This window comes from Podarcis raffonei, chromosome 16 (assembly GCF_027172205.1).
Source record: "Podarcis raffonei isolate rPodRaf1 chromosome 16, rPodRaf1.pri, whole genome shotgun sequence".
Taxonomy (NCBI): Eukaryota; Metazoa; Chordata; class Lepidosauria; order Squamata; family Lacertidae; genus Podarcis; species Podarcis raffonei.
The window spans coordinates 2,856,521-2,884,065 of NC_070617.1; the positions used below are offsets into that span (position 1 = coordinate 2,856,521).

The 27,545-nt window shown below is 48.9% G+C and overlaps 1 protein-coding gene across 2 annotated transcripts in view; it reads right to left on the reverse strand.

Annotated features, from left to right (window-relative positions):
- Positions 1-7,800: 7,800 nt before the first annotated feature.
- SNX27 (sorting nexin 27) overlaps positions 7,801-27,545 on the reverse strand; it is a 45,577-nt gene continuing 25,832 nt past the window's right edge. For both annotated transcript variants that reach the window (XM_053368940.1, XM_053368939.1), the window contains exons 3-13: positions 23,888-24,080; positions 21,753-21,817; positions 18,696-18,800; positions 16,720-16,798; positions 15,893-16,056; positions 12,931-13,020; positions 11,925-12,074; positions 11,654-11,782; positions 11,357-11,416; positions 9,700-9,762; positions 7,801-8,392 (exon numbers count right to left, since the gene is read on the reverse strand). In XM_053368940.1, the coding sequence (XP_053224915.1) occupies positions 8,345-8,392; positions 9,700-9,762; positions 11,357-11,416; positions 11,654-11,782; positions 11,925-12,074; positions 12,931-13,020; positions 15,893-16,056; positions 16,720-16,798; positions 18,696-18,800; positions 21,753-21,817; positions 23,888-24,080 (1,146 nt within the window). In that variant the 3' untranslated portion in view covers positions 7,801-8,344. The remainder of the gene's footprint in view (positions 8,393-9,699; positions 9,763-11,356; positions 11,417-11,653; positions 11,783-11,924; positions 12,075-12,930; positions 13,021-15,892; positions 16,057-16,719; positions 16,799-18,695; positions 18,801-21,752; positions 21,818-23,887; positions 24,081-27,545) is intronic.

Genomic DNA, 27,545 nt, shown 5'->3' on the forward strand with positions numbered 1-27,545 from the left:
CCTTCCTCTGAGAACAGGTCCCAAGTTTCCAGTCCTCATGGTTCGGAATAAAGGGCTGGTTTGAAGAGGGACATAGGAAGCCGGGCCCTGGGTTTGCCTAGCTCAACATAGTCTACACTGATTGGCTGAAGCTCTCCAGAGTTTCAGGCAGGGGAGTAGGAGATGAGTTATTTTCCTCTCGCAGACAAGAAAATAAGACCAGAGAAGGCTGTGATTAAGCGGCAACTTTGCCCAGGAAGGCATATACAATACAGAAAGGTACCATAAAGGTAAAGGTAAAGGGACCCCTGACCATTAGGTCCAGTCGTGGCCGACTCTGGGGTTGCGGCGCTCATCTCGCTTTATTGGCCGAGGGAGCCGGCGTTCAGCTTCCGGGTCATGTGGCCAGCAGGACTAAGCCGCTTCTGGTGAACCAGAGCAACGCACGGAAACGCCGTTCACCTTCCCGCCGGAGCGGTATCTATTTATCTACTTGCACTTTGACGTGCTTTTGAACTGCTAGGTTGGCAGGAGCAGGGACTGAGCAACGGGAGCTCACCCCGTTGCAGGGATTCGAACCACCAACCTTCTGATCGGCAAGTCCTAGGCTCTGTGGCTTAACCCACAGCACCACCCGCGTCCCAGAAAGGCACCAATAAGCCAATAAATTCTCCTTAAGGATGCCATTCCTGCCTTTGGCACAAGCCCACGAAGGCCATGCAGGTCCCAGATGCAACGTGGGGGCCAAACTGTGCCCCCAACTGGGAGGGAGGATGTGGCTTTGGAAACAGCCAGTTGCCGACACGTACCCCACAAACATTTGCTTTTGACATCACCCGGCTTAGCCTGGCGGCTGCTTGGGAGCTTTATCCTGTTACGGCTGCTAAGAATAGCCTCTCCATCAAAAAAAGAAAAAAATGTAGTTCCTGAATATTCAAATTAGGAATGCACCGAGCTGTTGTACAAAAACACAAACACCCTGACCCATTTAGGGGGGAAATAAATAAATTCCTGCTTAGCTTCCACGGCGCGTTTGAGTTGCCGCCAGCGATGGCTTTGTGAGTAATTCCTTTTTTTAAAATAAGGAAGAGAAGTCACCAGCTCAGAAAATGAAGATGCGTTAAAGGAAGCCGGAAGGGATGCCTTTTAAAAAAAACACACACCTACATGTCGCTTGCAAAGCAGGAGGGAAAGTCAGGGAGGAGGGGAGCGTGAGAAGCAAGAGAAAAACAGGTGAAATGCATATGGAAGGCATTCATGTTTCCACGCACTTGACGGATTTAATCTGGATTGCCAGAGAGCCGATTAGGCAGGGAAGGGGGGGGGGGAATATTGCCTAGGCCAAAGGACCGGAATCTACTTTCAAGTCATGCAGCTCAGGAGAATTGAGAGGCAGGCTGTTCTTTCCCCCGGGGGCCACCGATATTTGCTTTTCCGCCCAACTGATCTGTGCATAGCAAAATAATAATAATAATAACAACAACAACAATAATAATAAAATCTTCCAATTGCAAAGGAACGACCAAGCTTATATTCAGGGTGCGAAGGGAGAAGGCGACTTGGGGCTCTCGAGTTACTCTGATTTATAGGGGGGTTTTTTATTCCCTAACAGAGAAATCTAGCATGTCAAGGAGACAAGTAGGCTTCTGCCTTGAACGCAGTATTTCCACATACAGGAAGTTTTATTGTAATGTTCTTTGGGAGAGCAATCACACAGCTCCCGCCGCCACCTAAAGCAGCCCAGCCCAAGCTTTGCCATGAGTTTTGATGAGTTCTGGGTTCTTGCTGTCAAGGGCCCACAGGGTTGAAGCTTTGCCCAGGAACGAATCTGTGCTCAGAGCATAAACTCTCACCTCTCAGCACACTGCCTCCTTTCCATTTTACTTGCGATTCCTCATGGTTCTCCTACTGCCCTTTTTCTGGGCTGGATGGGCACCAGCTACCGGCAGGTGGCAAGGTTCTGAATTTCAGCGTGCGCAAGGCTACACAACTCACTGCCCCTCTGGTCAGACCTCACCTGGAGTACTGTGTCCAGTTCTGGGCGCCACAGTTCAAGAAGGACACTGACAAACTGGAACGTGTCCAGAGGAGGGCAACCAAAATGGTCACAGGCCTGGAAACGATGCCTTATGAGGAACGGCTAAGGGAGCTGGGCATGTTTAGCCTGGAGAAGAGGAGGTTAAGGGGTGATATGATAGCCATGTTCAAATATATAAAAGGATGTCATATAGAGGAGGGAGAAAGGTTGTTTTCTGCTGCTCCAGAGAAGCAGACACGGAGCAATGGATCCAAACTACAAGAAAGAAGATTCCACCTAAACATTAGGAAGAACTTCCTGACAGTAAGAGCTGTTTGACAGTGGAATTTGCTGCCAAGGAGTGTGGTGGAGTCTCCTTCTTTGGAGGTCTTTAAGCAGAGGCTTGACAACCATATGTCAGGAGTGCTCTGATGGTGTTTCCTGCTTGGCAGGGGGTTGGACTCGATGGCCCTTGGGGTCTCTTCCAACTCTATGATTCTATGATTCTATGATTCCTCTCGCACACCAACACCCTGCAAGGTGCTTCACACAATGAATTTGCAGCCACAAAGTGCGGAGAGTGCCACCAACTTAGATGGCTTTAAATGGGGAGGCGTGTTGGTAACAACTGGTCATAACGGTTACAGAACCTCCAGCGTCAGAGGCAGTCTACCTCCGAATGCCAAGTGGTGGAGCAGGCCCACTGGGCTTTCACGCCCCAAGCGTGGCCAATGGACCTTTGCTAAGACCCCCGGTAGTTGCTTTGGCAGGCAAAAGGGGACGATTCCCAGGACTGAGACCATCACGCCAAAAACTTTTCTCCCTAGCGCAGGAGCAGCAAACATGGCCGCCCTCTGGACGTCCCCAGAGTCCAGCTCCCAGTTGCAGCCAGCAAGGCTGATGGTCAAGGATGGCGATGATGGGAGTTCAACAGCACCCGGACGAGACTAAGTTGGGTACCCTGACGGGGCTCTGCCCCAATTTCTCCTGCAAGTTCTTACCGGAAAGAGCAACATCAGAACCGCAGCCACATCAACGAAGGTAAACGCCAACGTTTTAAAACCAGAGGTCAAAACTGCTGCAAATCAAGTTGAAGATGTAAGAGCATATTGCAGGGACTTCTATGGAGAGGAGAAATATCTGCCTATAACAGCAGTGGTGCCTCGTTGACACTGACCCATGGCAGGGCCTTTTGGGTGGTGGTCCCCTGGTTGCACAATGTCCCCCCAGTGCGGTGTATCTGTTTCCATCTTTTTGACGTTTGAGGAAGTTGAAAATGCCCCTGTTGCAACCCTGTGATCACCGGGTGGAATGATGTTTTCAACTGTTAGAGGTTCCCAAAGTGAATGGTGGGAGCGGCAAGGAGGGGAGTGCCAGAGGTGTCAATGCCTCTCAAGACTTTGAGAAGCTGGCATCACCGGATCAAGTTCGGTTTTGTCAAACTAAACTAGCTTCAATTGGATTTTGAATAAACATGTGATTGTTTCAAATTCCTCAAGAGGACCACCTCTAGCTACTGTGACGCACTGCTCTCCTCGCTCGATTTCATGTCACGCATCATGTTTTAAACATTTTGCAATCTGCTCAAGAGACCCCTTCTGTGTTGTGCGACTGATAAACTGAATGCATAATAGACTGTAACAAACCTCCATATAATAACTGTGTCTTGGGAGATACACGTTTGAGAAGTTAAGGGACGGATGGGGAACCTTGGCTGAACCTTTGCATGGTCAATCACGAGAGCTGTGGCTCAGAGGCTCCTGGAGGGCCAGAGGTTCCTCATACCCAAGGACAGGGTTGTTAACAGAAGTCTCCACAGCTCCCGACAATGCAGGAATAGGCACATTCACTCAATAGTTCCATTTTATCAGCCATTATAAATACTCCTTTCTGCTCCTCCACGGATGTTTCAGGCCACCAGAAATCCCCAGCCGGAAAATCCCCTGGAAAACTCCCATCTCCTCTCCCCGAAAACCAAAAAAAAGAAGTTTGAACTTCCTGAAGCTCCAGCAAACAAGATGGACTCAATTTCTTTCTAATGCTTCTCTGGCTGCGGCTGGTGCCTGCAGCTACTCATGCTTGAACCAGCTCCTGAAAGAACTCTCTCTCAGAGGAGGAACAGCTGAAAAGCAAAGGTGAGGCTTGCCTTGCCTGGAAAGATGCGATAAGTTGAGGAAATAAGTTGACTGGCTAGAAAGTTCTGCGTGCTTTCCATCTTTGAACTTCTTCTACAAAGAGAGGGGAACAGAGGCTGCCTGGAGTCACTCGGCCAGGAGGGAAAGCGCTCTGCACTAGCTCAGAGGCACATGGCACACTGCCCGCCCCAGGAGGGAATCCTAGCCTCAAACACAGATGAAGCCTTACCTTAAGACCTGGAGAGCGCTGGCCAGCCAGTTTGGGGGCAATTCTTGTTCTACATGGGAAGGGAGGGAGGGACACCCCATAGATGTCTGAGGCATTAGAGGGGGTCATTTCACCTCCCTGCTCAGTTTCCTGGAGGGCATCGCTTGGGGCTGCTGCCTTAGCAACAGAGGAAGGCAAACCATTGGGGTCCCTCCAGCTCAGCAAACCCCACACTGACCGGCAGAGACCCTCCCAGTTTCAGGTAAGGGACGTTCTTAGCTCTACCAGGAAGGAGACCAGGGACCTTCTGCACGCTCTCCCATATGAGCTACGGCCTTTGCCCTTGAAACAGAACGCCATTCCAGTTCTCATGGTTCTGGGTAAGGCAGGTTTAAATAAGGGTGGTGGTGGAGGAGGAGTTTGGATTTGATATCCCGCTTTATCGCAACCCGAAGAAGTCTCAAAGCGGCTCACATTCTCCTTTCCCTTCCTCCCCCACAACAAACACTCTGTGAGGTGAGTGGGGCTGAGAGACTTCACAGAAGTGTGACTGGCCCAAGGTCACCCAGCAGCTGCATGTGGAGGAGCGGGGAATCGAACCCGGTTCCCCAGATTACAAGTCTACCCGCCTCAACCACTACACCACATGCATTTATACACATGTGCACTCAGGTATCTGCCCTCCAACTAAGAGATCTCACATCTTCCAAACCCAAGGAAGAAGAGAAGAAGAAGAGGAGTTTGGATTTGATACCCCACCTTTCACTCCCCTTCAGGAGTATCAAAGCGGCTAACAATCTCCCTTCCCTTCCTCCCCCACAACAAACACTCTGTGAGGTGAGTGGGGCTGAGAGACTTCAGAGAAGTGTGACTGGCCCAAGGTCACCCAGCAGCTGCAGGTGGAGGAGTGGGGAAGCGAACCCGGTTCACCAGATTACGAGTCTACCGCTCTCAACCACTACACCACACTGCGGTGTAGGAATCTGCCTTAGAGCAAGACAGGCCACTGGACAATCTAGCTCACGACTGTCCACAACAACCGAAAGCAGCTCTGCAGGGTTTCAGGCAGGGATCTCTTCCAGTCGTATCTGGAGATGTTGAGGATGGAACCTGGGACCTTTGACATGCTCCCTCTTTGAGCAAAGATCCTTCTCTGGCATACACACTGTAGCTTCCTACTCTCTGGACTCACAGCTCTCCATGGAGGCGCAGGCCAATTCTGTGTCCAGGGCGGCTGTTTATCAGCTCCACCTGGTACACAGGCTGAGACCCTCCCTGCCCGCAGACTGTCTCGCCAGAGTGGTGCATGCTCTGGTTATCTCCTGCTTGGACTACTGCAATGTGCTCTTCGTGGGGCTACCCTTGAAGGTGACTTGGAAACTACAACTAAGGATTTCTCGCCCTGCTGCTCCTGCCTGGCCACAATGGGAGAGCGAGATGTAGGGCTCGATGGGCCTTTGGCCCTGCTCCGAGGGGCTTTTCTTACACTCTCAAGTCAGGTGTTGACTCTTGAACTTGTGGGGAAAGCCTCAGAAAAGCACCCAAGTGTGTGTCCAGTGGCAGTGAAGTCACACCTGCTTGGGCATGATCTCACACCCTACTTTTCCATTAAGCCCAACTGCAGCCCCTACTTCTAACACGTGGGCAAATGATCTACCGCATTTTTCGCTCCATAAGATGCACTTTTTTCCTCCTAAAAGGTAAGGGGACATGTCTGTGCGTCTTATGGAGCGAATGTGTGGTCGCTCGCTGGCTCCCTTTCCAGCCCCGCCCCCTTGCCCAGTCCTCCATTGTTGAATGTTCTGCAGATGGAGACTATTTGTTTCCCCAGCGACATGTGACTGGCTGATTAGATTATCTGTCTGGAAACTGTAGAAACGGCTCCCTTTCCTTTCCTAAAGAAGCTGCAGAACTGTGAGTTGAACCCCATAAAAACAGGATTTTTTCCCTTTGCAAAGTAAGCTCAACAACTTTGAGCTGATCCTTGAAAAAAGGGGCTTTTCCCCTTTGCAAAAGAAGCTGCACAACTTTGAGCTGATCCTCAAAAAACGGGGCTTTCCTCCTTTCCTCCTCTAAAAACTAGGTGCGTCTTAAGGTCAGGTACATCTTATGGAGCAAAAAATACGGTAGCTCCTCTGCCTACAGTACGTGCCTCAAAGATGTGAGCACGGGACCAGCCTTCTCCAGACACTGGGCAAACGCACACATGCCGCCCTGCTTTCCTGTTCTGGAAGCCTGGCCGAGAACGGGCCACCACTCCGGCTTGCTCGGCCATCATCTCCCGTGTTGTTTTAAAGGCCGGAAACTGACCTAGCCCCACCACTCTTGGTACGCCTCCTGGCAGGAAATCTGGAGCCACAAATGCTTTGGAGAAAAGAGGACGGGGAAGACACGGTCTCTCCTCGCCTTGGCCACATTTGCACCTCACATTCAAAGCGCTATGATGCCACTTTAAACCAAAGCTGTCAACTTTTCCCTTTCCTTGCGAAGAATCCTATTCGGAATAAGGGAATTTCCCTTTGAAAAAGGGAAACGTTGACAGCTATGCTTTAAACAGTCACGGTTCCCCCTCCCAAAGAATCCTGGGAAGCAGCGATTTCCAGAGTGCCTTGGGAAGAGGGACTGGCTGTTAAAACACGCCGGGAATTGTAGTTCTGGGAGGGGAATAGGGCAGAACTCTCCAGCTGCCAAGCATGGCTGTGCTGGATAGCAGTTCAAGCAACAACCATGTTTCCATGATGGTGGGTTCTAATCTTGTAAGGAATTTTCTTTCACCTCCTCTTCTCATCCAGCCCCTCTTTGCTCAATTTTAAATGCATGACGGTGACACTGACAAAATCTCAAATGCCACAAGGGTGGGGGGTGACAGAGGGAGTAGGTGTGATAAGCCCGGAATAGCCAAGGCGCCCAGATGCAATTATTAAATTTAAACACCGCCCCCCACAAAAAAACCCCAACAAAATCTTCAAGCTGAAATTCCACAATTGCAAACACACCTTGGATGTTTCAATCCAGTTGGAACCAAAAGTGTTTTTCCTGAAATGCTTTGTCCAGAAACTCCCCCCCCCCCCACTTCTCCTGCCGACATCCCAAAATGCAGCCACAAAAACAGGGGGAAGAAATTCTCTCTCTCTCTCACACACACACACACATTTAAAAGGGGCTTCCAGCATTGAAACTCAAACTTCTTTCATGGTTTCAGAATGTGGGATTGGACGATGATGGCATTTGAAATTTGTTTCGGCTCCAGTTAATTCCTATGAATGAGAGCAAAGGCATCTCCTTTAATGCTGCTTTCTATTCCCGCCCGCTCTCTTCCCCGTTCTTGATTTATTTATTTATTACAAGAGGAAAAAGAAGCACCACCGTGACAAATTCCGGAGGAAGGAAAACTCCGTGTAGAAATGTAAGCATTCTGAAAGTTAAATGGCCGCCGAGATGAAATTATATATATATGTATATACGTGTGTGATAGTTTGTATATATAATTTTTTTTTTACATACATACATATATATGTCCAAACAGTGCAAATGGATGTACATTTCTATATCCAGTTTGTTTAAAAAAAAATAAAAAGGAAAAGGAAAGAACAGAAAAAACCCTCAGCAGAGTCCATCTTTGAACAACAGGAAGGGGGGCAAACTGTGGGGGGGAGAAGACCCCCCCCCATAATTTTCGGTGGTAAGAAACGGGATTCCCCGCTCCCACCTCCCTCTCTTCCCACTCTTCCTGCTTTCAACAACTTGGCTGGATCCCTGCCTGCCCCCCCGCCCCCCCAGTTGATTTAACATGAAATTCACAAATGGTATTATTAATATTTAGTTTTAAGGGCTTTAATACAATAAACCATTTTCCCCTCTCTCTTTTCCGTTTTTAAAAGTGTTAATTTTCAGGAAGGGGGGGGCGGGGAAAGGGATAATACGTTTTGCTTCTCGGTCTGTCTGTCTGTGTGTGTGTGTGTGTCTGTGTGTGGTTGTCTGTTTTTGTCCATGGCGGCCGCGAGGCTAAGTCGTAATGTCTCTGTGCTGTGTCCGCATCATCTGAAAGATGTTCTGGAAAGGAGACCAAAAGAGAGAGAACGGCGGCTGAGATACCAAGAGCAGCGATGGAAAACGTGATCTACGGGCACAGACCCTCCCCATAAATTCTGCCTTGAAAGCTGACGGGGTTGCGAAAGCATTCCTGATGAACACTGACAAAATCCTCAGAAGGGGCTTTCATGGGCACCTTCAGTGGCACAGGGACAGCAGCAGGCAAAAGTTCATAAGAGGTTGGCCGGCCGGCCGGCAGACCCAGGTCCTCAGCTTGGGCTCAGGCACACACCGCCTTGCCCTCGAGTGATGGAAAGTCAGTTTCCCCAGGCAAAGAAACTACAAATCCCAAGATTCCAAGCAGGAAAAGTGCTGCTGGGCACGTTCAGAAGAACAGTTTCAAAGCAGGGTTTGGGGGAGGACCACCTGTGGTGCACAGATGCTGTTGGGAGTCCAAACTCCTTGACCACAGGGCCATGTGGATTACCACTTCAACTGCAAATTATTATTATTATGCTAAACCCGCAACGTATGCACATTAAACTCGTGCGCATTCAGCTTTACATGTGTGGCGGGAAATATATAAATAAAGGGGGGCGGAAAGAGAGCAGGGTTCTGGGGAAAATGACTTTGGCAACCCCACCCACCAATGAACCCAACCTGCTTTGGCCGTTTGCAATTTTGGCCTTAGGCGCAATCCCCAGAATGGAACGAACTCCCGCAGTAAGCTGCAGGCTTAACTTTATTAATAATATTAAAGGTAAAGGGACCCCTGACCATTAGGTCCAGTCGTGACCAACTCTGGGGTTGCGGCGCTCATCTCGCTGTACTGGCTGAGGGAGCCGGCGTACAGCTTCCGGGTCATGTGGCCAGCAGGACTAAGCCGCTTCTGGCGAACCAGAGCAGCGCACGGAAACGCCGTTTACCTTCCCGCCAGACCTACTGATCTACTTGCACTTTGACGTGCTTTCAAACTGCTAGGTTGGCAGGAGCAGGGACCGAGCAACGGGAGCTCACCCCGTCACGGGGATTCGAACCGCCGACCTTCTGATGGGCAAGTCCTAGGCTCTGTGGTTTAGACCACAGCGCCACCCGTGTCCCTATTAATATTATTAGCAACACTTAGAAACTGCTGTTTTGAGCCAGATCAAGTCTTGGAAGACGTCTCGGCCCACTTTGAAACGGGGCGCCTCTTTGAAGCAGACCAGAGAGTGGGGTTAGCTCTTCCCAACCTCAAGCACGCTCCGCACAACACGGAAAAGAAGCAGAGCTCTTATCCTGCACTTGCGCTAGAAAACTGGGGGGTTGGGAGGGTCCTCATCCCCTACCTTGCTGCACATGTTGTCTTTACTGCAGTTCTTGTTATCCTTGTCTGTCGCCTCTTCCTCCACCTTTGAAAGGACAGGATTGTTTTAAGAGGATGTATGGAAGCGAGCGGCGGCCAATCAGCTCCAGGAGCAGAGGTGTCAGCCCCGCCTCTTCCTCCACCCTTCCAATCAAACCTCTTGAGGTCCACCTTGACAGATCGCTTGTCTTCCCCAAACCAGGCGCACCTCCAAATCGGCTCTGACCACCTGCACTGTTCCTGCCAGCCCCAACGTCACATGGCTATGCCAGCAGGGGATTGTGGGAGTCCAAAACATCTGGAGGTGCACTTGGTGGGGTGGAAAGACTAAGGAGGCAACCAGGAATTTGGAGGCAGCGTTCCACTGGCTCCCAGCGATAATAAAAATGGCGGCTCTTCCAGTTCTTGGCTTGCACGTGCCACATAAGAGCCCTGAAGCTAGATGAGGCCAACAGGCTCTTCTAATTCAACAGCTTCTTTCTTACGGTGGGTAAACAGATTCTTCCAGCAAGTCCACAGGTGGGGCTTAGGGCCCTCGTATTTATGGGACCGCCTCTCCTGGTCTGCCCCGCAAAGGACCTTAAGGTCCATGAATAACCATAGCTTAGAGGTCCCGGGCCCTAAGGAGGCCAGACTATCCTCCCCCAGGGCCAGGGCCTTCTCAGTGATGGCTCCGACCTGGTGGAATGCTCTGTCCCAGAAGACCAGGGCCCTGCAGGATTTAACCTCCTTCCGTCGGGCCTGTAAGACAGAGCTATTCCACCTGGCTTTTAATTTGAATTCAGCCTGATCTTTTATTTCCCTTCTCTTCCCTCCCCCTCCCCTTTTATGAAGATCACCCGCTCTGAGACCCCCCCAGCTAATTCTCCCCTGGCCGCCTCACTGGCCCAAGTAGGACCAATTCAGCCAGCTAGCCCTGGGGATTATCCAATGCTTATTTCCCCTAAATTGATTTTTGATTTTTATTGTTCTTCATGTTTTTATACTGTATTTTATGCTGCTTTTACAATTAAGTGTTTTAAATTTGTTGTTAGCCGCCCTGAGCCCGGTTTTTGAACTGGGAAGGGCAGGATATAAATAAAAAATTATTTTGATGATGATGATGATGAAGGCGAGAGCCCTCCACACTGTTACTCATAAGACAAGCCCTATCGGATCAGGCCAAAGAGGGACCACCTAGTCCAGCATCCTGTTTGCACAGTGGCCAACCAGATGCTCTGATACAGCCTTTCTCAACCTGTGGGTCCCCAGATGTTGTTGAACTACAACTCCCATCACCCCTAGCTAGCAAGGCCAGAGCTCAGGGATGATGGGAGTTGTAGTCCAACAATATCTGGGGACCCACAGGTGGAGAACCACTGCTCTAATAGGAAGCCTGCATGCAGGAACCAGCCAAGCACAAGACAGCAAGAGACATGAACAGGGTCTCTGCCCTCTCCTGAAAGGAGCATCTCTTAGTGGCTGCTGCAGGACCACTTTGCAAAACCCTTTCCCAACCTGGCAGACAAGTTTTGCCAGTCTTGCACACTGAGAACCGTAGGCAAGATATCTCACACTGAGAACCGTAGGGAAGATATCTCCTTGTGGAAGGCAAAAACACGCTTTGCATCACCATAAATGACGCCAAACGGACTCCTCACCTCTTTCCGCCACTTGAGCTCGCAGAACACTCGCTCGAAACATTCGTGCATGTAGTTAAACTGCAATGGGGTGGGAGAGAGAGAAAGAGAAAACACAACCATCTCTCAGGACTGAGGGTTTGCACCTTTCACTCGGCTCTGCCATCCCAGCCACAGCTGCACCGACCAGACGCCTCTTTCCCCCAGAAGGTCAGAGGCTGGTGCCCCCTGGTGGCAGCTCCAAAAGCATCGCTAGATATTCCGTGCCCCTGCTGCTTCCCCGATGCCTCGCTCTCTTCCCCGTCGGCCCACACTCACGTAAGGGGTGAAGATCTTCACCCAGCGTGGCTTCTTTTCCCCCCGCGCGTATTCGAAGCAGAACGCCATGCCCTCCTCGTCGGTGTCCCATCGCTGCATCTCGTCCCATTCGAAGGCTATTACCTGGTTCTGGGAGAGCGGAGAGGAGGCGGAGGTGTCAATGAGAGGGAACGAGAGGGAACCTCCTTGGGTGTGGGGGCCTTTCAGCCGCTCTCGCCCCACTGCGGAGACCCACCCCAACCGCCCCAGCCGGGGACCCCTGACGGCTGACCTCTAGCTGACCCTCCTCGGTGCAGGCATGGAGTTTAAAGTGCTTGATGCTGATGGCTGTGATCACGTGACCCTTCCGCCGCGAGTCGCAGGAGCAGTGCGGGAAGATGATCTCGTTGTAACCCTCGCAAGTCCGCAACATGTTCAGGTACTGCAGGGGAGGAGGCCGCAGGAAGTGAGGGGGGATAGAGGATGCGCCCTCCCTGCTTTCTAATCTGATTGGCTGAAAGGCCAGCCAATCAAGCACAGTCAGCGCTGCTCCCACATCCCGCTTCTTAGGGTTAGTTATAAAGCGATGCTTGCCCATTTATTTGCTCGTTTAAGAGGATTTAAAAGCCTCGATAAAATGCTTCCCAACCCTGTCCATCCAATACTGGAAATAATAAATGGTGTGTCGCCTTGTAATTCATTTCACTCAGTTTTAACTCTCCTATCTAAAAGTAATTTTTTGTGTACCTCTTTCCTTTATCAGCTTCCTACTTACCCTTTTCTTTTAATAGATTAAAATCAATAAAAAGTTCGACTGTATTAGGAAAGGATAACCAGCATTAGACTAAACGTCTTTGAAAATGCCAACATTAAATTTGGAAAAGGCACAAAACGAGGCTGTCCTCTCTCACTGCTGCTCTCGGCTATTCATTACTAGGGAACCTCCGGCAACAGCAGCGAGGGAGGTTTTCAGACGTTAAGGGCTATGAAATGCACAACATAAAATCAGTTTATTTGCAGATGATGCCGCTCTTTTGATTTCCGATCCAATCCCATCCATCGCCAAGATTAAAACTTTATTAACTCGATGCAGTCAATGTGATCAATTCTAAACGTGAAATACCAATCAAGAGAGAGGGAAAGGATCTTAAAAACTCCAAGTTACAAAATTCCGCATACGATATAGGAAAGGCATTTCGCTGCTTCCAGGCGCTACAGCCCAGCAGGCGGGAACAGCAAAGCCCACATCCCAGAATGCCTTTCTCCGAATGGGGGGGGGGGTAGGGGACTTCCCTTACCATGACCATCTTCCGTTGCTCACAGAGCTTCTGCAGCTGGTAGGACTTCTCCTCTGCTTTTATGTACCCCTTCTTCACGTCATCAACAGCCTGGGTGACATAAGAAGCATTCAGAGACCGGCCTGGTTCTTCGACTAGGGCCGACGCCAGTATTTTTTGTTTCTCCTTGGCTCGGCTACCACAAGATCACCCGGGTATGCCTAGACCAGCTTTGGTCACCCTCCATTCCACTTCACTGTCAATCTCCGTGTTTTGCTTCAAACGCCACGCCAGCTCCTGACGTCCTGTCATTAGGACTTCCAAGTTTCTAGTCCTTATGCTTAAAGCCCTAAACGGCCTTGGTCCAGTATACCTGAAGGAGCGTCTCCACCCCCATCGTTCTGCCCGGACACTGAGGTCCAGCTTCAAGGGCCTTCTGGTGGTTCCCTCCCTGCGAGAAGCCAAGTTACAGGGAACCAGGCAGGGGGCCTTCTCGGTGGTGGCGCCCGCCCTGTGGAACACCCTCCCACCAGATGTCAAAGAGAACAACAACTACCAGACTTTTAGAAGACATCTGAAGGCAGCCCTCTTTAGGGAAGCTTTTAATGTTTGATGCATTACTGTATTTTAATATTTTGTTGGAAGCCGCCCAGAGTGGCTGGGGAAGCCCAGCCAGATGGGCGGGGTATAAATAACAAATAATAAATTATTATTATTAAAATATATTTTTAATAGGCCTCCTATGACCGCCTGACATACAGTCTAGCATTTTGATTCTGTGTCAGCTTTATTAATGTGCATTGTTATTAGTTTTATCAAAGTAACTGCTGATCGTTACAGAATGTTTTAATGGTCTGCTGACTGCCTGTAAAGAAAGCAAAGTACAGGTAACTTGCAACTTACCTACATTTTACTTTTGCAATTGCAGCTTTGTGGGGGTGGGGCATAATAAATAAATAAATGGAGAGTGGAGGAAACCCACTCTGCATTTATTTATTCCACACACACACACACACACACACACACACACACACCTGCACAAATATGCAATGGCAGCACCCCAGAGTCCCCATGCCACCTTCCCAAAGCCAGGTGAGCAAAGTGCTGAACTTCTGGCCCTGCCACCTCCTTCCCAAAGGCAAGCAAGCAGCCTTGCACCCTTGCAGTGAGTGGGCCCGGTTCCAGGGGTTCCTGGCTTGCACAATTTTGCTCATACGCGCAGTAGGCAGGGACATAAACCCCTGTGTAAGATGCGAGTCACTTGTAGTACAATGGACGCTCGGGTTGAGAACGTGATCCCCAAGGTGGTTGTCGCCAATGGAAGCTAAGGCAGTTAAAAAATTAAATATGGAGTCGAAGTGGCCAAGATATTGGGAAATTCTGGAAAAGGAAGGGGACAAACTGAGATTGCAGAGTTTTGAGAAATTAAAAGAGAAGGTGAGAGATTGGTTGCACTATCACCAAATAAATGAAGTGTTTAAATTGGACAGTAAAATTGGCTTCCAGGTGGAAAAATCAAAATTGGAGACTGAATTGTTAGAATCCAGTACTAAGAATCTGTCAAAAATGTACAATTTGCTGCTGAAATGGAATACACAAGATGAAACGGTTAAATCAACTATGATTAAATGGGCTCAGGACATTGGTCATAATATTTTGTTTGCTGACTGGGAAAAGTTGTGGACCACCGGGATGAAATTCACGGCATGTAATGCCTTAAGAGAAAATATTATGAAAATGATTTATAGGTGGTACATAACCCCAGTCAAGCTTGCAAAGATTTACCATTTGCCTGATAATAAATGTTGGAAATGTAAAGAAAAGGAAGGTACATTTTTTCACCTTTGGTGGACGTGCCCGAAGATCAAGGCATTCTGGGAAATGATCTATAATGAACTTAAAAAGGTATTTAAATATACCTTCACTAAGAAACCAGAGGCCTTTCTCTTGGGCATTGTCGGCCAAGGGGTGTTAAAGACGGATATAACTTTTTTTATGTATGCTACAACAGCAGCTAGAATACTTATTGCGAAGTACTGGAAGACACAAGATCTACCCACACTGGAAGAATGGCAGATGAAGGTGATTGACTACATGGGCTTGGCAGAAATGACGAGCAGAATCCGAAACCAGGGAAGAGAAGCAGCGGAAGAAGAATGGAAAAAGTTTAAGGACTATTTAAAGAAATACTACAAAATTAATGAAAGTTAGAATGATGTTGGACTGGAAAGTAAATGGTTACTATTAGCAATGGTTAAGACAAGGAGAATAAGGAAGATTAGCTTAAATTTAAAGTAAAATAAGGGAAGATTTGCTGAGTAATTGATTAGAATTTGGAATACAGAAAAGGGAGGCATGAGGAAGTCGAGGAAGAAAGGTTTAAGAAATTAGGATATGAAATGATACTTGTTTTTTTTGGTTTTTTTTTGTTATTGTTTGTTTATGTATTTGTCGTTGTTATGTTTTGTTTGTGTGATTATAAAAACTGTTTAATAAAAATATTTAAAAAAAAAAAAAAGAGAACGTGATCCGTGCAGGAGGCACGTTCACAACCCACAGGGTTCGCAACCCGCAGCACTGCGTCTGCGCATGAACGGGTTGCGATTCGGCACTTCTGCACATGCGCAACTCCCGAAACCCAGAAGTACTTCCAGGTTTCGGTGCATCCGTAACCCAAAAAAATGCAACCTGAAGCGTCTGTAACCCGAGGTATGACAGTATTCTGAAAGAGGGAGGAAAACCTCTCTCTGCCCACTGTCACCATACCATGTATAATTTTAAGCACTACTATTCGTGCTACCCCAGCTGCCTTTTACCTCCTTCTCCCGCTCCCTGGAAAGATTGCCACATGATTGTAGCACACTGTGTGTGTGAGACCTTCTGCAATCCGGGAGAACCTTCAAAAAGAAGAGCCCGCAAGGAGAAGGATGGACACACATGCACAAAGACCGTGCGAGCGCAGAGACCACCCGAGGGCGCCCACCTGGTGGAAGAAATAGGTGACCGCCAGGTCGTTGTCGTTCAGAAGGACCTCCTCCTCCGTGGTGAAGAGCCACTTCCGGATCGTCAGGCAGGTCCCTGGCACGGCCGAGGTGTAGTTCTGCACGTAGAGCTTGTGGGGGAACTCGTTGGGCGCCAGCTTCCGCACTGCGTGGTGGGGGGGGGGTGCAGAAATGCGGGGGGGGGAGGAGGTGAAGAATTGGTACCACATATTCAGAGGGTGCCCCTTTAACTCCCTGCTCCCCCCACAGATCCATAGACAAAGATGCGTAAACTCGCACCAGATCCTTTTAAACTATCTCACTGCCTAATTCCAGTGGGTGGCCCTGAATTACAATATTCTGGGTTGTGAGGAGAGAGAAAAGCTCATTTACCATATTTTTCGCTCTATAAGACACACTTTTTCCCTCCTAAAAAGGGGAAATGTGTGTGCGTCTTATGGAGCGAATGCAGGCTGTGCGGCTATCCCAGAAGCCAGAACAGCAAGAGGGATCGCTGCGCAGCACTCCCTCTTGCTGTTCTGGTTTCTGGGATTCAGAATTTTTTTTTTTCTTGTTTTCCTCCTCCAAAAACTAGGAGCGTCTTAGGGTCGGGTGCGTAAAAATATGCTGCTTCCTCCACAACGTGTAGAATCTTATAAAGGTATCATGCATTTCCCCCCACTTAGCAGTTTCTCGGTTTTTTCTGGATTTTGTCTGCTGCTTGAGCTTTTCCCTCCTAGAGAAGGGGCTCAAGGAAATCTCTGAACATGCAGAAGAAAGACACCCCCCCACACACACTCTGAACCTCCCACCCGGCTTCAGGCCTCACCAAAAGAGTGATTGATCACTTCAAACAAGGCAAAGTAGTTGGCGGTTGTGCTGTCCATCCCAACTTTGGCAGCAACAGCCTGGAGGGCAAGAAGAGGGAGAAGAGAAAGAATAAGCATCAGACAAACTGGGGGGGGGGGGGTTTAGTCCCTGGGACAGTGGAAGGCACAGCAGGGCTGCCTCTGGGCACACGACTGTCTCTTCAAGGGATGCTAATACACACACAGAACGGCTGGCAGGGTTGTCGCTTGCAGAACATTCTTCCATCTTTGGTGCCCTTGGGTTTCGTTATTCTGGTCTCAAGCACATCAATAAATATCTATAAGGCTCAAATCGCCTTTTCAGGCCTCCCCAGCACTGTCGCCACTGAGTACGCAGTCTGATAATGTGAAAACTGGTCACTCCACAGACGTTAGCTGCAGCTGGGATTTCAACAGCCCAGCACTGGAAAACCTTTCAGAAAATCTACCTCTGTCTTTGTGTCATATACAAAGGTATAGACTTTGGCTATAGCAGGGGGAAATAACATCAATTGCATGCCTCTAGAGGGACAGAGGACCCAGAACGCTTTTATGTCAGCTGGTGCGACTTTATTTCTTGTGGTTTGGACACAGTGTGATGAAATACCCTGGTGTTGCACCTTTGGGTTGTTAGGAAAGGTCATTATGTTACCATAAAAACATGAATAAAAAACCCCTCTCAACTCAGTATTTATCTATATATGCACACACTGCTATATTACATTATATGTGTCAATTCTCTACATTTTGTCACACTGTGGAGTGACCAGCTGACAGGGCTGAATGCAGACAGGGGCTCACTCCGCTAGCTAAAATGTTTTTAATTTGTTTTTAATGCTGTGGCCCATCCTGGCACCTTAGAGCAGTGTTTCCCAACTTTGGGTCTCCAGCTGTTTTGGGACTACAATTCCCATCATCCCTGGCCACTGGTTCTGCTAGCTAGGGATGATGGGAGTTGTAGTCCAAAAACAGCTGGAGACCCAAGGTTGAGTAACCCTGCCTTAGAGGGAATGGCGAGTAATAAATTAATAAGTAATAATTATAATAGGTTCCACTGTACCTTAGGGCTGTTCGTAAAGGTTATTATGTTACAATAATAATAATGATCATGATGAAAAGGGGGTGAGCTGCTAATTCTCAAGCCAGACTCTGAGGCCAGAGGCATGAAGCCTGACCCAACCCCCACATCTGCTTGTTATTTTAGAGCAGCGGTTCTCAACCTGTGGGTCCCCAGATGTTGTTGGACTACAACTCCCATCATCCCTGAGCTCTGGCCTTGCTAGCTAGGGGTGATGGGAGTTGTAGTTCAACAACATCTGGGGACCCACAGGTTGAGAAAGGCTGTTTTAGAGCAAGGACTTCTTCTTGCAAAGTGATTCAGGCTTTGGAGATGGTTAGGTCAGCTCTTTTCAATCCACACAGTTTCAATTCCTGATATTGGGGAGATGTGAGAGGAGGAGGAAAGGGCTGGAGCCTTGAACTGAGCAGGGGTGGAAAAGGCTGGCGACAATGGCCTGGCCTTCTAGCTTCCTCTGCTTGGCGCGGAGAGCCTGCCAAGGCCCCATTCTGCTCCTGGAGACAGGCAAAGAGCCGCTCATAATGGCACACCCCGGTGCGGACAGCCACAAAGGATACCCCACACTTCCCTTTTCATGTCTCTCAGGGTGGAGTTTTCCCACACAAACGACTCAGTGTGTCACGTGCAGAATGGGAAGTTAAGCCTGGAGATACCCTCTGTCTGAAACCCGAGACAGCTGCTGCGTGCCTGTGCAGACAATGCTGAGCCGGATGGAACAAGAGTCTGGGCTCGGTATAAGGCAGCTTCTCACATTTCTAAAAGTCTACAGTCTTCCTTAAAAACAGCGCACAGAGTAAAGAAATCCGAGCCTGTTTCTGTCTTTCTTTCTCTGTTGCCAGGGAGGAAACGCATCCCTAGATGCCGCCCTGCCCTCCTCACCTGATACACCTGGTCCGTGGTGCTGTTCTTTTTGACCCGGACGGTCACTGTCGTGATGTCCGGAAGCGCCACTCTGAGCTCCACGTCCGACACGCCGTTGTAGTTCTAGGGTGCAAGGGTGGGAAGATAAAGCCAGGATTTATTTATTTTTGTTTACGATATGCCTCTCATGCTCCAGTCCCAGGTTTTAAAATCTGGTTTCTCAATGGCAGAAGGAAAGGATCCTCAGCTATGAGGAGCAATGTCGCAAAGAGAGGGGGAAAGAGAGGGGAGCCAATACTACTACTAATAATTTATTATTTATACCCCGCCCATCTGGTTGGGTTTCCCCAGCCACTCTGGGCGGCTTCCAACAAAAGATTAAAATACAGTAATACACCAAACATTAAAAGCTTCCCTAAACAGGGCTGCCTTCAGATGTCTTCTAAAAGTCTGGTAGTTGTTTATCTCTTTGACATCTGGTGGGAGGGCATTCCACAGGGCGGGTGCCACCACCGAGAAGGCCCTCTGCCTGGTTCCTTGTAACTTGGCTTCTCACAGGGAGGGAACCGCCAGAAGGCCCTCGGCATTGGACCTCAGTGTCCAGGCAGAACGATGGAGGTGGAGACGCTCCTTCAGATATACTGGACCGAGACCGTTTAGGGGTGGGGAGGAGAGCTTTGGCCCTCCAGACGTTGCTGAACTGCAGCTCCCAGCAGCCCCAGCAAGCATGCCCAATGGCTAGGGGTGATGGGAGACGTAGTTCAGCAACATCTAGACGGCCAAGGATTCCCTGCACCTAGTCAAGTGGAAGCCTGCATTATCAAACTGGATTCTTTCCTAGCATGAGAGGCTGGGGGAATTGAGCCTGCTTAAAAGGGTATGGGGCAGCCACCGGTCTGGAAAAGCCTTTGGTCGCACCATAATGAGAGGGGGTGGGCTGTGGCTTCCCTGGTATCATGGGGGACACCCTTCTGCACACAATTCTTTAGAAGTACAGTTGTACCTCAGGTTAAGAACTTAACTTGTTCCGGAGGTCTGTTCTTAACCTGAAACTGTTCTTAACCTGAAGCACCACTTTAGCTAATGGAGCCCCCTGCTGCTGCTGTGCCGCTGCTGCATGATTTCTGTTCCATCCTGAAGCAAAGTTCTTAAACCGAGGTACTATTTCTGGGTTAGCGGAGTCTGTAACCTGAAGCGTATGTAACCTGAAGCGTATGTAACCCAAGGTACCACTGTATAGGTAAACGTAAAGGGACCCCTGACCATTAGGTCCAGTTGTGGCCGACTCTGGGGTTGCGGTGCTCATCTCGCTTTATTGGCCGAGGGAGTCGGCGTTTGTCCGAGGACAGTTTCCGGGTCATGTGGCCACCATGACTAAGCCGCTTCTGGCAAACCAAAGCAGCGCACGGAAACGCCGTTTACCTTCCCGCCGGAGTGGTACCTATTTATCTACTTACACTTGGACGTGCTTTCGAACTGCTAGATTGGCAGGAGCAGGGACTGAGCAACGGGAGCTCACCCATTGCGGGGATTCGAACCGCCGACCTTCTGATCGGCAAGTCCTAGGCTCAGTGGTTTAACCCACAGCGCCACCCGTGTCCCTTATACTTTTAGAAGTATACCCTCCTCCAAAGGAGCCCAGGGCAGCAAAAGGATCGATACTAATACAACTAAGAAGTCTTTAAAAAGCTTAAATACAACCTTCTAAAAAAACAATTTAAAACTCATAAAAGCCATCACTTGTCCTGAAATAATTTCAGAATTTCCAGGAAGGGAACTCTCAGCTATCAAATGCCTGGGTGAATAGGTGTGGGTGGGTGTTGGGGTGGGTGGGGGTGTTCCCCACAAAGGAGGAACTACCACTAAAAAAACCCTGTGACAGGTCAGGCACACCCCCCCCCCGGCAGTGGCACCACCCACAGGGCCTCTGCTGATGGCTGGACCCGAGACGGTTGATACAGAGGATGGAGCTCTTTGAGGTGCCTGGGTCCCCAAGCCCCACGTCTCAGAAGGCTCTTTGCCTGGAGGGCCAAGCAAGTTCTTGCTCTGTAAGGGCAGCTTCTATCTACACCCACACAGGAGGTTCGATATGCACGTACAGGTGGGGGCCTTTCCCCCCCCCCAGGACACCTTGTTCTGCTTTTCCTGTTTGTTGAGATGTCTGTCCCGCTCTTCTGCCAACTATGTCCTCCGCAAAGAGGCTCAAAGTATGCCGCTCATAAAAATGAAATGAAATGTGACGGGCCAATCCACTTAAACAGAAAGCAGGAGTGTGGGTGTTAGTTTTTGAAAAACAACAACTAAGAACTCAAAACACACACGATTTCCCAACTCTCCTGAAATTCCTGGCAGGAAAAGTCGTTGCTGAGCTTCTCAAAGCTCTAAACACCTGGATGAGAGAAGCCGGGGATTGAACCGACAGCCTTTTGTTTATTATTTATTGGGATGTTGTTGCACTGATAGCCCACCATTTTCTGCAAAGAGCTCAAGATGGGGCGCATGGTTCTGTCCCTCATCATTTAATCCCAACAATCCTGTGAAGTAGGCGAGGCTGAGAGGCAGCGACTGGCCTAAGGTCACCCGGTGAGCTTCATTGGCATGTGAGGATTTGAACCCTGGTCTCCAAGGACTTAGTCCAACACCCTAAAGGTAAAGGGACCCCTGACCATGAGGTCCAGTCGTGGCCGACTCTGGGGTTGCGGCGCTCATCTCGCTTTATTGGAGCCGGCGTACATCTTCCGGGTCATGTGGCCAGCATGACTAAGCCGCTTCTGGCAAACCAGAGCAGCGCACGGAAACGCCATTTACCTTCCCGCCAGAGTGGTACCTATTTATCTACTTGCACTCTGACGTGCTTTCGAACTGCTAGGTTGGCAGGAGCAGGGACTGAGCAACGGGAGCTCACCCCGTCGCGGGGATTCGAACCGCCGACCACCTGACCGGCAAGTCCTAGGCTCTGTGGTTTAGACCACAGCGCCACCCAGGTCCCTGTCCAACACTCTAGGGCACACTTTAAGCATCAACTGCATATGCTCTGGCACCTCCCTTGCAGCGTCCGGTTTTTTGCTTGCCTACCTCATCTGACTCTGACAAGAACTCCTGCATGATGTCGCTCTCCCCGATGACCCGGATGGAACACACTGCAGAGGGAAGGAGAACGGCTCAGTTAACGGGCAGGAAGTTGGTACAAAAATGGTATTATACATCTGTAAGGTTATATCATATTACAAAATCTGGAAGTAAGAATTGTTGGAGGAAATGTGGAGTGATGGGAAAGTACAGTCATATGTGGCGGGACTGTCCGTTAGTTAATGAATTTTGGAAACAGATTGGTATAGAAATATCGGGAACTGTGGGTAGGATAGTGGGAATATCTAAATTAATGGTTCTTATTTGTCTGAGTAGCACCGAGATAAAAACAAAAGAGGAATGTAAATGGATAAAATTGATGGTAACTGCAGCCAGACAGATTATAGCGAGAAATTGGAAAAATGCAGAAGAGTTAGAGGTGAACCGATGGAGAAAAAAACTGAATAATATTATAATTTTAGAATATCTAACTGTGAAGATAGACAGAATGAAAGGGTTTAAGGTCCGTGAGAAAGAGGAGGATTAGCTTGAGAAGATACTGAATTATTTGGGTAGGTTTGAACAATTTGGGGCAATTAAAATGTTAGAAGTTAAATAAACCTTGTGGATGGAGGAGTGTTAACGTATATAAAATTGTACATATGGTTGATTTGAATATGTTATTATTGATTATGTATACCCAATGTATCAGCCGCCTGGGGGTTTCACTATTTGTGTTTTGGTTGTTGGTAAAAAAATATATATTTTTAAAGTTAACGGGCAGGAAGAGGGAATTGGCAGAACAAGAGGAGATCTCAGTCCCTGGATTGTTTTCAAGGTTCCTTGGAGATTAACAGAGTGGTGGGTCTGCCCCACTGCCAAGCACAGACCCCCACCTGCTTATTCCAAGGCCACCCCAGAACATTTACCTGTAAAAAACTGGGGAGGGGGCTGTATTATGTGCTTGCCAGGTGGGCTGCTAATGCAATTTATGTGGGGAGGAAGAGGGAGGTAGTGGCCCCCCATCCAGTACTGATCAAATGCACACCTCCTTAGCTACAGGACTGGGTGCTCCCAGGATAATCTTTGCACCTTCTGCCTTAACCAGACTTAACCATGCCAACGGAGGAATCTGAAGGGCTGGACGGTAGGCGAAGGCTGTTTCCTATCAACCTCAATTCTCAAAGCTTCCAGGGCAGCCTGAGGCTCGATTAAAGAACTGTCAGGGCCAGAGATGGGCAGCCTGAGAGGCCGTCTGGATGCTCTCGGGACTACAACTCCCATCGTCATTTGCCCATGCTGGCTTCTGCGGCTGCTGGGACTTGGGAGTCCAGCCACATCTGGGCGGGGCCACAGACATTTCCCAGGTGATCGATCGAATGAGGTTTAACCGGTTGCATGATTTAATGCATCTGCATGCATCTGCTTATTCTCGTAACTCTAAATAAAAAATGCACCCGCTCCGAAAAGGAATTCCTCCCCGCCAAGCCTTATAAAGAATGCCTCTTTTAAGAGCATGACTTGTTACCTTGCCCTGAAAACAGGTTCTGTTGCTTAAATTTTTTAATCTTAAAATTACTAGTGCTAGTTTTTTCTTATTGACCGTTTTATTGGTTTTTTACATATATAAGCCTTTTTGAGGCTTGCTGAGTAGGTTTGTTTGCTTCTTACAATCAAGCTGTGTACAGTGGTACCTCGGGTTAAGTACTTAATTCGTTCTGGAGGTCCGTTCTTAACCTGAAACTGTTCTTAACCTGAAGTACCACTTTAGCTAATGGGTCCTCCTTCTGCCGCTGCACCGCGGGAGCCCGATTTCTGTTCTCATGCTGAAGCAAAGTTCTTAACCTGAAGCACTATTTCTGCGTTAGTGGCGTGTGTAACCTGAAGCGTATGTAACCCGAGGTACCACTGTATAAATGTTTTGGAACTAAAGAATAAAATAAATGCATGGAAAATCTGTGGCGCAATTCACTGCAGGGGTACTTTTAAAAATCAAATTATTAGCCTTTCTGAAACCTTGTGTTTCAGCTCCACTTCTAAGGAAGCAGCTGACCAAACGGTGGTTTGTTCAGCTGAATCGGCTGTCGGTGGAGAATATGCCAACGGCCCCCTCCCCGACACACATGCTCTTGTCTGCATACCCTTTTCAAGGTATTCCTCCAGCCCCCGCCGCCTGGCATCCAGCTGCTGCTCTGACAAGGAGAAGGGCCACTTGCCCGGCAGGCGGGGGAAGGTGAAGCTGGCAAACTCCCGCTTCAAGTTCTGGTGCAGGATGGCGAACTCGCGGTACCGCTTGGAGCACAGCTGCCGGCCTGCCATGTAAACGTTGTAGACCTGGGAAGGAGGCAGGAAAAGGGCAGGGGGAAAACAAGGTGAAGGCGAGTCCATGTATTACAAACGTATAATAAAACCATAAAGAGTTACAAAGAAAACATCAATTAACCACTGCCGAAGGATATACTCAGATCCAGCAAAAGTGATGGGGAAGGGCAGTAGCTCAGGGGTGGAGCACCTGCTTTGAGTGCAGAAGGCTCCAGGTTCAATCCCCGACCACATCCCCAGGTAATTATTATTATTATTATTATTATTATTATTATTATTATTATTTATACCCCACCCTCCCCAGCCAAGGCCGGGTCAGGGCGGCTAACAAGCAATAATAAAAACAAGTTGAATGAATACAACTTAAAAACAAGATTAAAATACAACATTAAAATATTGAAATATGAAAATATGAAAATGTAGCCTCATCGCAGGAGAAAGGAAAAGAAAAAAGAAAGAGAGGGAGAGAATCAAATTGGCTCCAAGCCAAAGGCCAGGTGGAACAACTCTGTCTTACAGGCCCTGCCGAAAGAAATCAGATCCTGCAGGCCCCTGGTCTCATGAGGCGTTCCACCAGGTCGGAGCCAGCGTTGAAAAGGCCCTGGCTCTGGTTGAGGCTAATCTGACTTCCTTAGGGCCCGGGACCTCTAGGGTGTTGCTATTTATGGACCTTGAGGCTCTCCGTGGGGCATATCGGGAGAGGCGGCCCCATAGGTATGAGGGTCCTAGGCCATGAAGGGCTTTAAAGGTCAAAAGCAGCACCTTAAATCTGACCCTGTACTCCACCGGAGGCCAGTGCAGCTGGAAAAGCACTGGGTGAATATGCTCCCATGGCAGAGACCCCGTGAGGAGCCTCACTGCAGCATTCTGCACCCGCTGGAGTTTCTGGGACAGCTTCAAGGGCAGCTCTGCGTAGAGGATGGGGAAAACTCCCAGCTTGAAACCCTGGAGATCTGATACTAGTCAGTGTGTACAACACTGAGCATGATGGACCAATGGCTTGAATCGGAATAAGGCAGCTCTCTTTGGTCCAGTTAGGGGGTTGATAAGCAGAATGCCCCAGCTATCTCCCAGGCTGTTTACCTTACTGCCTTTTTTAAAAATTATAATATGTTGCTGTTTGAACTCCAGTTTGTGAATATTTTTCTTATCAATCAACTTTTTGTAAGCGGGAAGTTGCCTTACATCAAGTAAGACTCACTGTTACATCAAGCTCAATACAGTGGTACCTCAGGTTAAGTACTTAATTCATTCCGGAGGTCCGTTCTTAACCTGAAACTGTTCTTAACCTGAAGCACCACTTTAGCTAATGGGGCCTCCCGCTGCTGCCGCGCCGCCGGAGCACGATTTCTATTATCATCCTGAAGCAAAGTTCTTAACCTGAAGCACTATTTCTGGGTTAGCGGAGTGTGTAACCTGAAGCGTATGTAACCCGAGGTACCACTGTATTGTCCACACTGACTGGCAGAGTCTCTCCAGGAGATGGAAACTGGGACCTTCTGCATGCAAAGCAGGTGTTTTACTGCTGAGCTCGTTTTACTTATCCACACTCTCAAACACCCCACACACGTTCTCGTTGTTCTGTCCTCTTAGCCCAGCTATGCCAAAAGAACCTTGAAGTTCTTACCATCCAAAATTCTGATTTGTTTCTTAAGGAGAATAACACAATGAAAGTAACTGCATAATCTATAGAGATGCACTGCCCAGGGCGGGGGGATAATAAGCCTCTAATTCTGCCCTAAAATCAGATCTCCCTCCAGTACGTTATTTGGTAGGGTTGCCATACGTCCGGAATTTTCTAGACACAGCCGGAATACTGCAGTCGGAAGCAGTGTCCAGGCGGAAATCGCTGAAATGTCTGGGGAAATCCAGATTTATGGCAACCAATGTCAAAAGTCTAGATTTCCTTAAAAAGAGTTCAAAAACTTCATATATATTCTTTGAGATTTTGCACAAAAAAAAGGTCAGCAAATTTGTGGAGACCCCTAAGTCATCAACACACACACTCCAATTTAGCACATGATCCTTTCTAAACAAGGACTTTGCCTCTCCTTGGAAATATAGTTCCTGTTTCACAAGTGGGGGGGGGAGGAGAGAGGAAGGGGGTGGAAATCAATGCAACATCCGTCTTGCCCGTTCAGTGAGCAAACTTCCCCACTGTACTCAGAGCCCGTAAATAAGCTGTCTCATTCCAATTACTGATGAGTAATTTATAGCCACACACACACTTTCAAATTGGCACAGGCTAAAAGGTCCCAAACCCCACAAGACCAGATGGGATCTGAAGGCTTCACTGGGTCCTTTGGAAGTTCGTGGGCAGCAGGCTGCTTTGGCACAGGCCGGCACAGCAGATGGGCACACGCCCCATTCCTGCAGGGCTGGCACATGACCAGGAATAACTCTGCTTTTCAATGGCAACCCACGAGGGGTGGGCTATGTTTTGGAGAACGTTCGAAAGAGGCAGCATGGAGAAGCTCTGGAATGGGGATGGGATGTTCTTGGCTCCTCCTGGGCAGAAGAAGCAGTTGGACAGAGTATCCTCTGCAACAGAATCAACTTCTCCTGGCTACTTTACTCAGTGCATGGCAAGATGGGACAGCCAGTGGTTTTCACAGTGGGGAGTCCAATGGCAAAGAAGCCGAAGTCCCCCTGGAGTGGCCATGCAGATAACACGTTTTGCTGCACCTAGGTCGCCCTCATGCCACACACTGAAAGGACATCACTTCCCCCAAAGAATCCTGGGAGCATAGTTTGTTGCTGTTGTTTAGTCGTGTCCGCCTCTTCGTGACCCCCTAGACCAGAGCATGCCAGGCCCTCCTGTCGTCCACTGCCTCCCGCAGTTTGGTCAAACTCATGCTGGTAGCTTCGAGAACACTGTCCCACCATCTCGTCCTCCGTCGCCCCCTTCTCCTTGTGCCCTCCATCTTTCCCAACATCAGGAGTCTTCTCTTCTCATGAGGTGGCCAAAGTATTGGAGCCTCAGCTTCAGGATCTGTCCTTCCAGTGAGCACTTAGGGCTGGTTTCCTTCAGAATGGAGAGGTTGGATCTTCTTGCAGTCCATGGGGCTCTCAAGAGTCTCCTCCAGCCCCATAATTCAAAAGCATCCATTCTTCGGCGATCAGCCTTCTTTGTGGTCCAGCTCTCACTTCCATACATCACTACTGGGAAAACCATGGCTTTTACTATACGGACCTTTGTTGGCAAGGTGATGTCTCTGCTTTTTAAGAGCATAGTTTACCCCTGCACAAAGCTACAATCCCCAGCACCCTTAAACTACAGTTCCCAGGCTTCTTCAGGGGAAGAATGTTTTCTGTGGATGTGGCCAAAGTGAGGTTGTCCTTCTTTCCATCACCAAAAGAGGAATCTCAGAGGTGCATCATGCATCACCATGCTTCCTTCACCAGGTCGGGTCAGAGTAGAATTTGCTCCAGGTGCCCTCTCCTCCAGAGGTGAGGCCAATGGCAGCTAAATGGGTT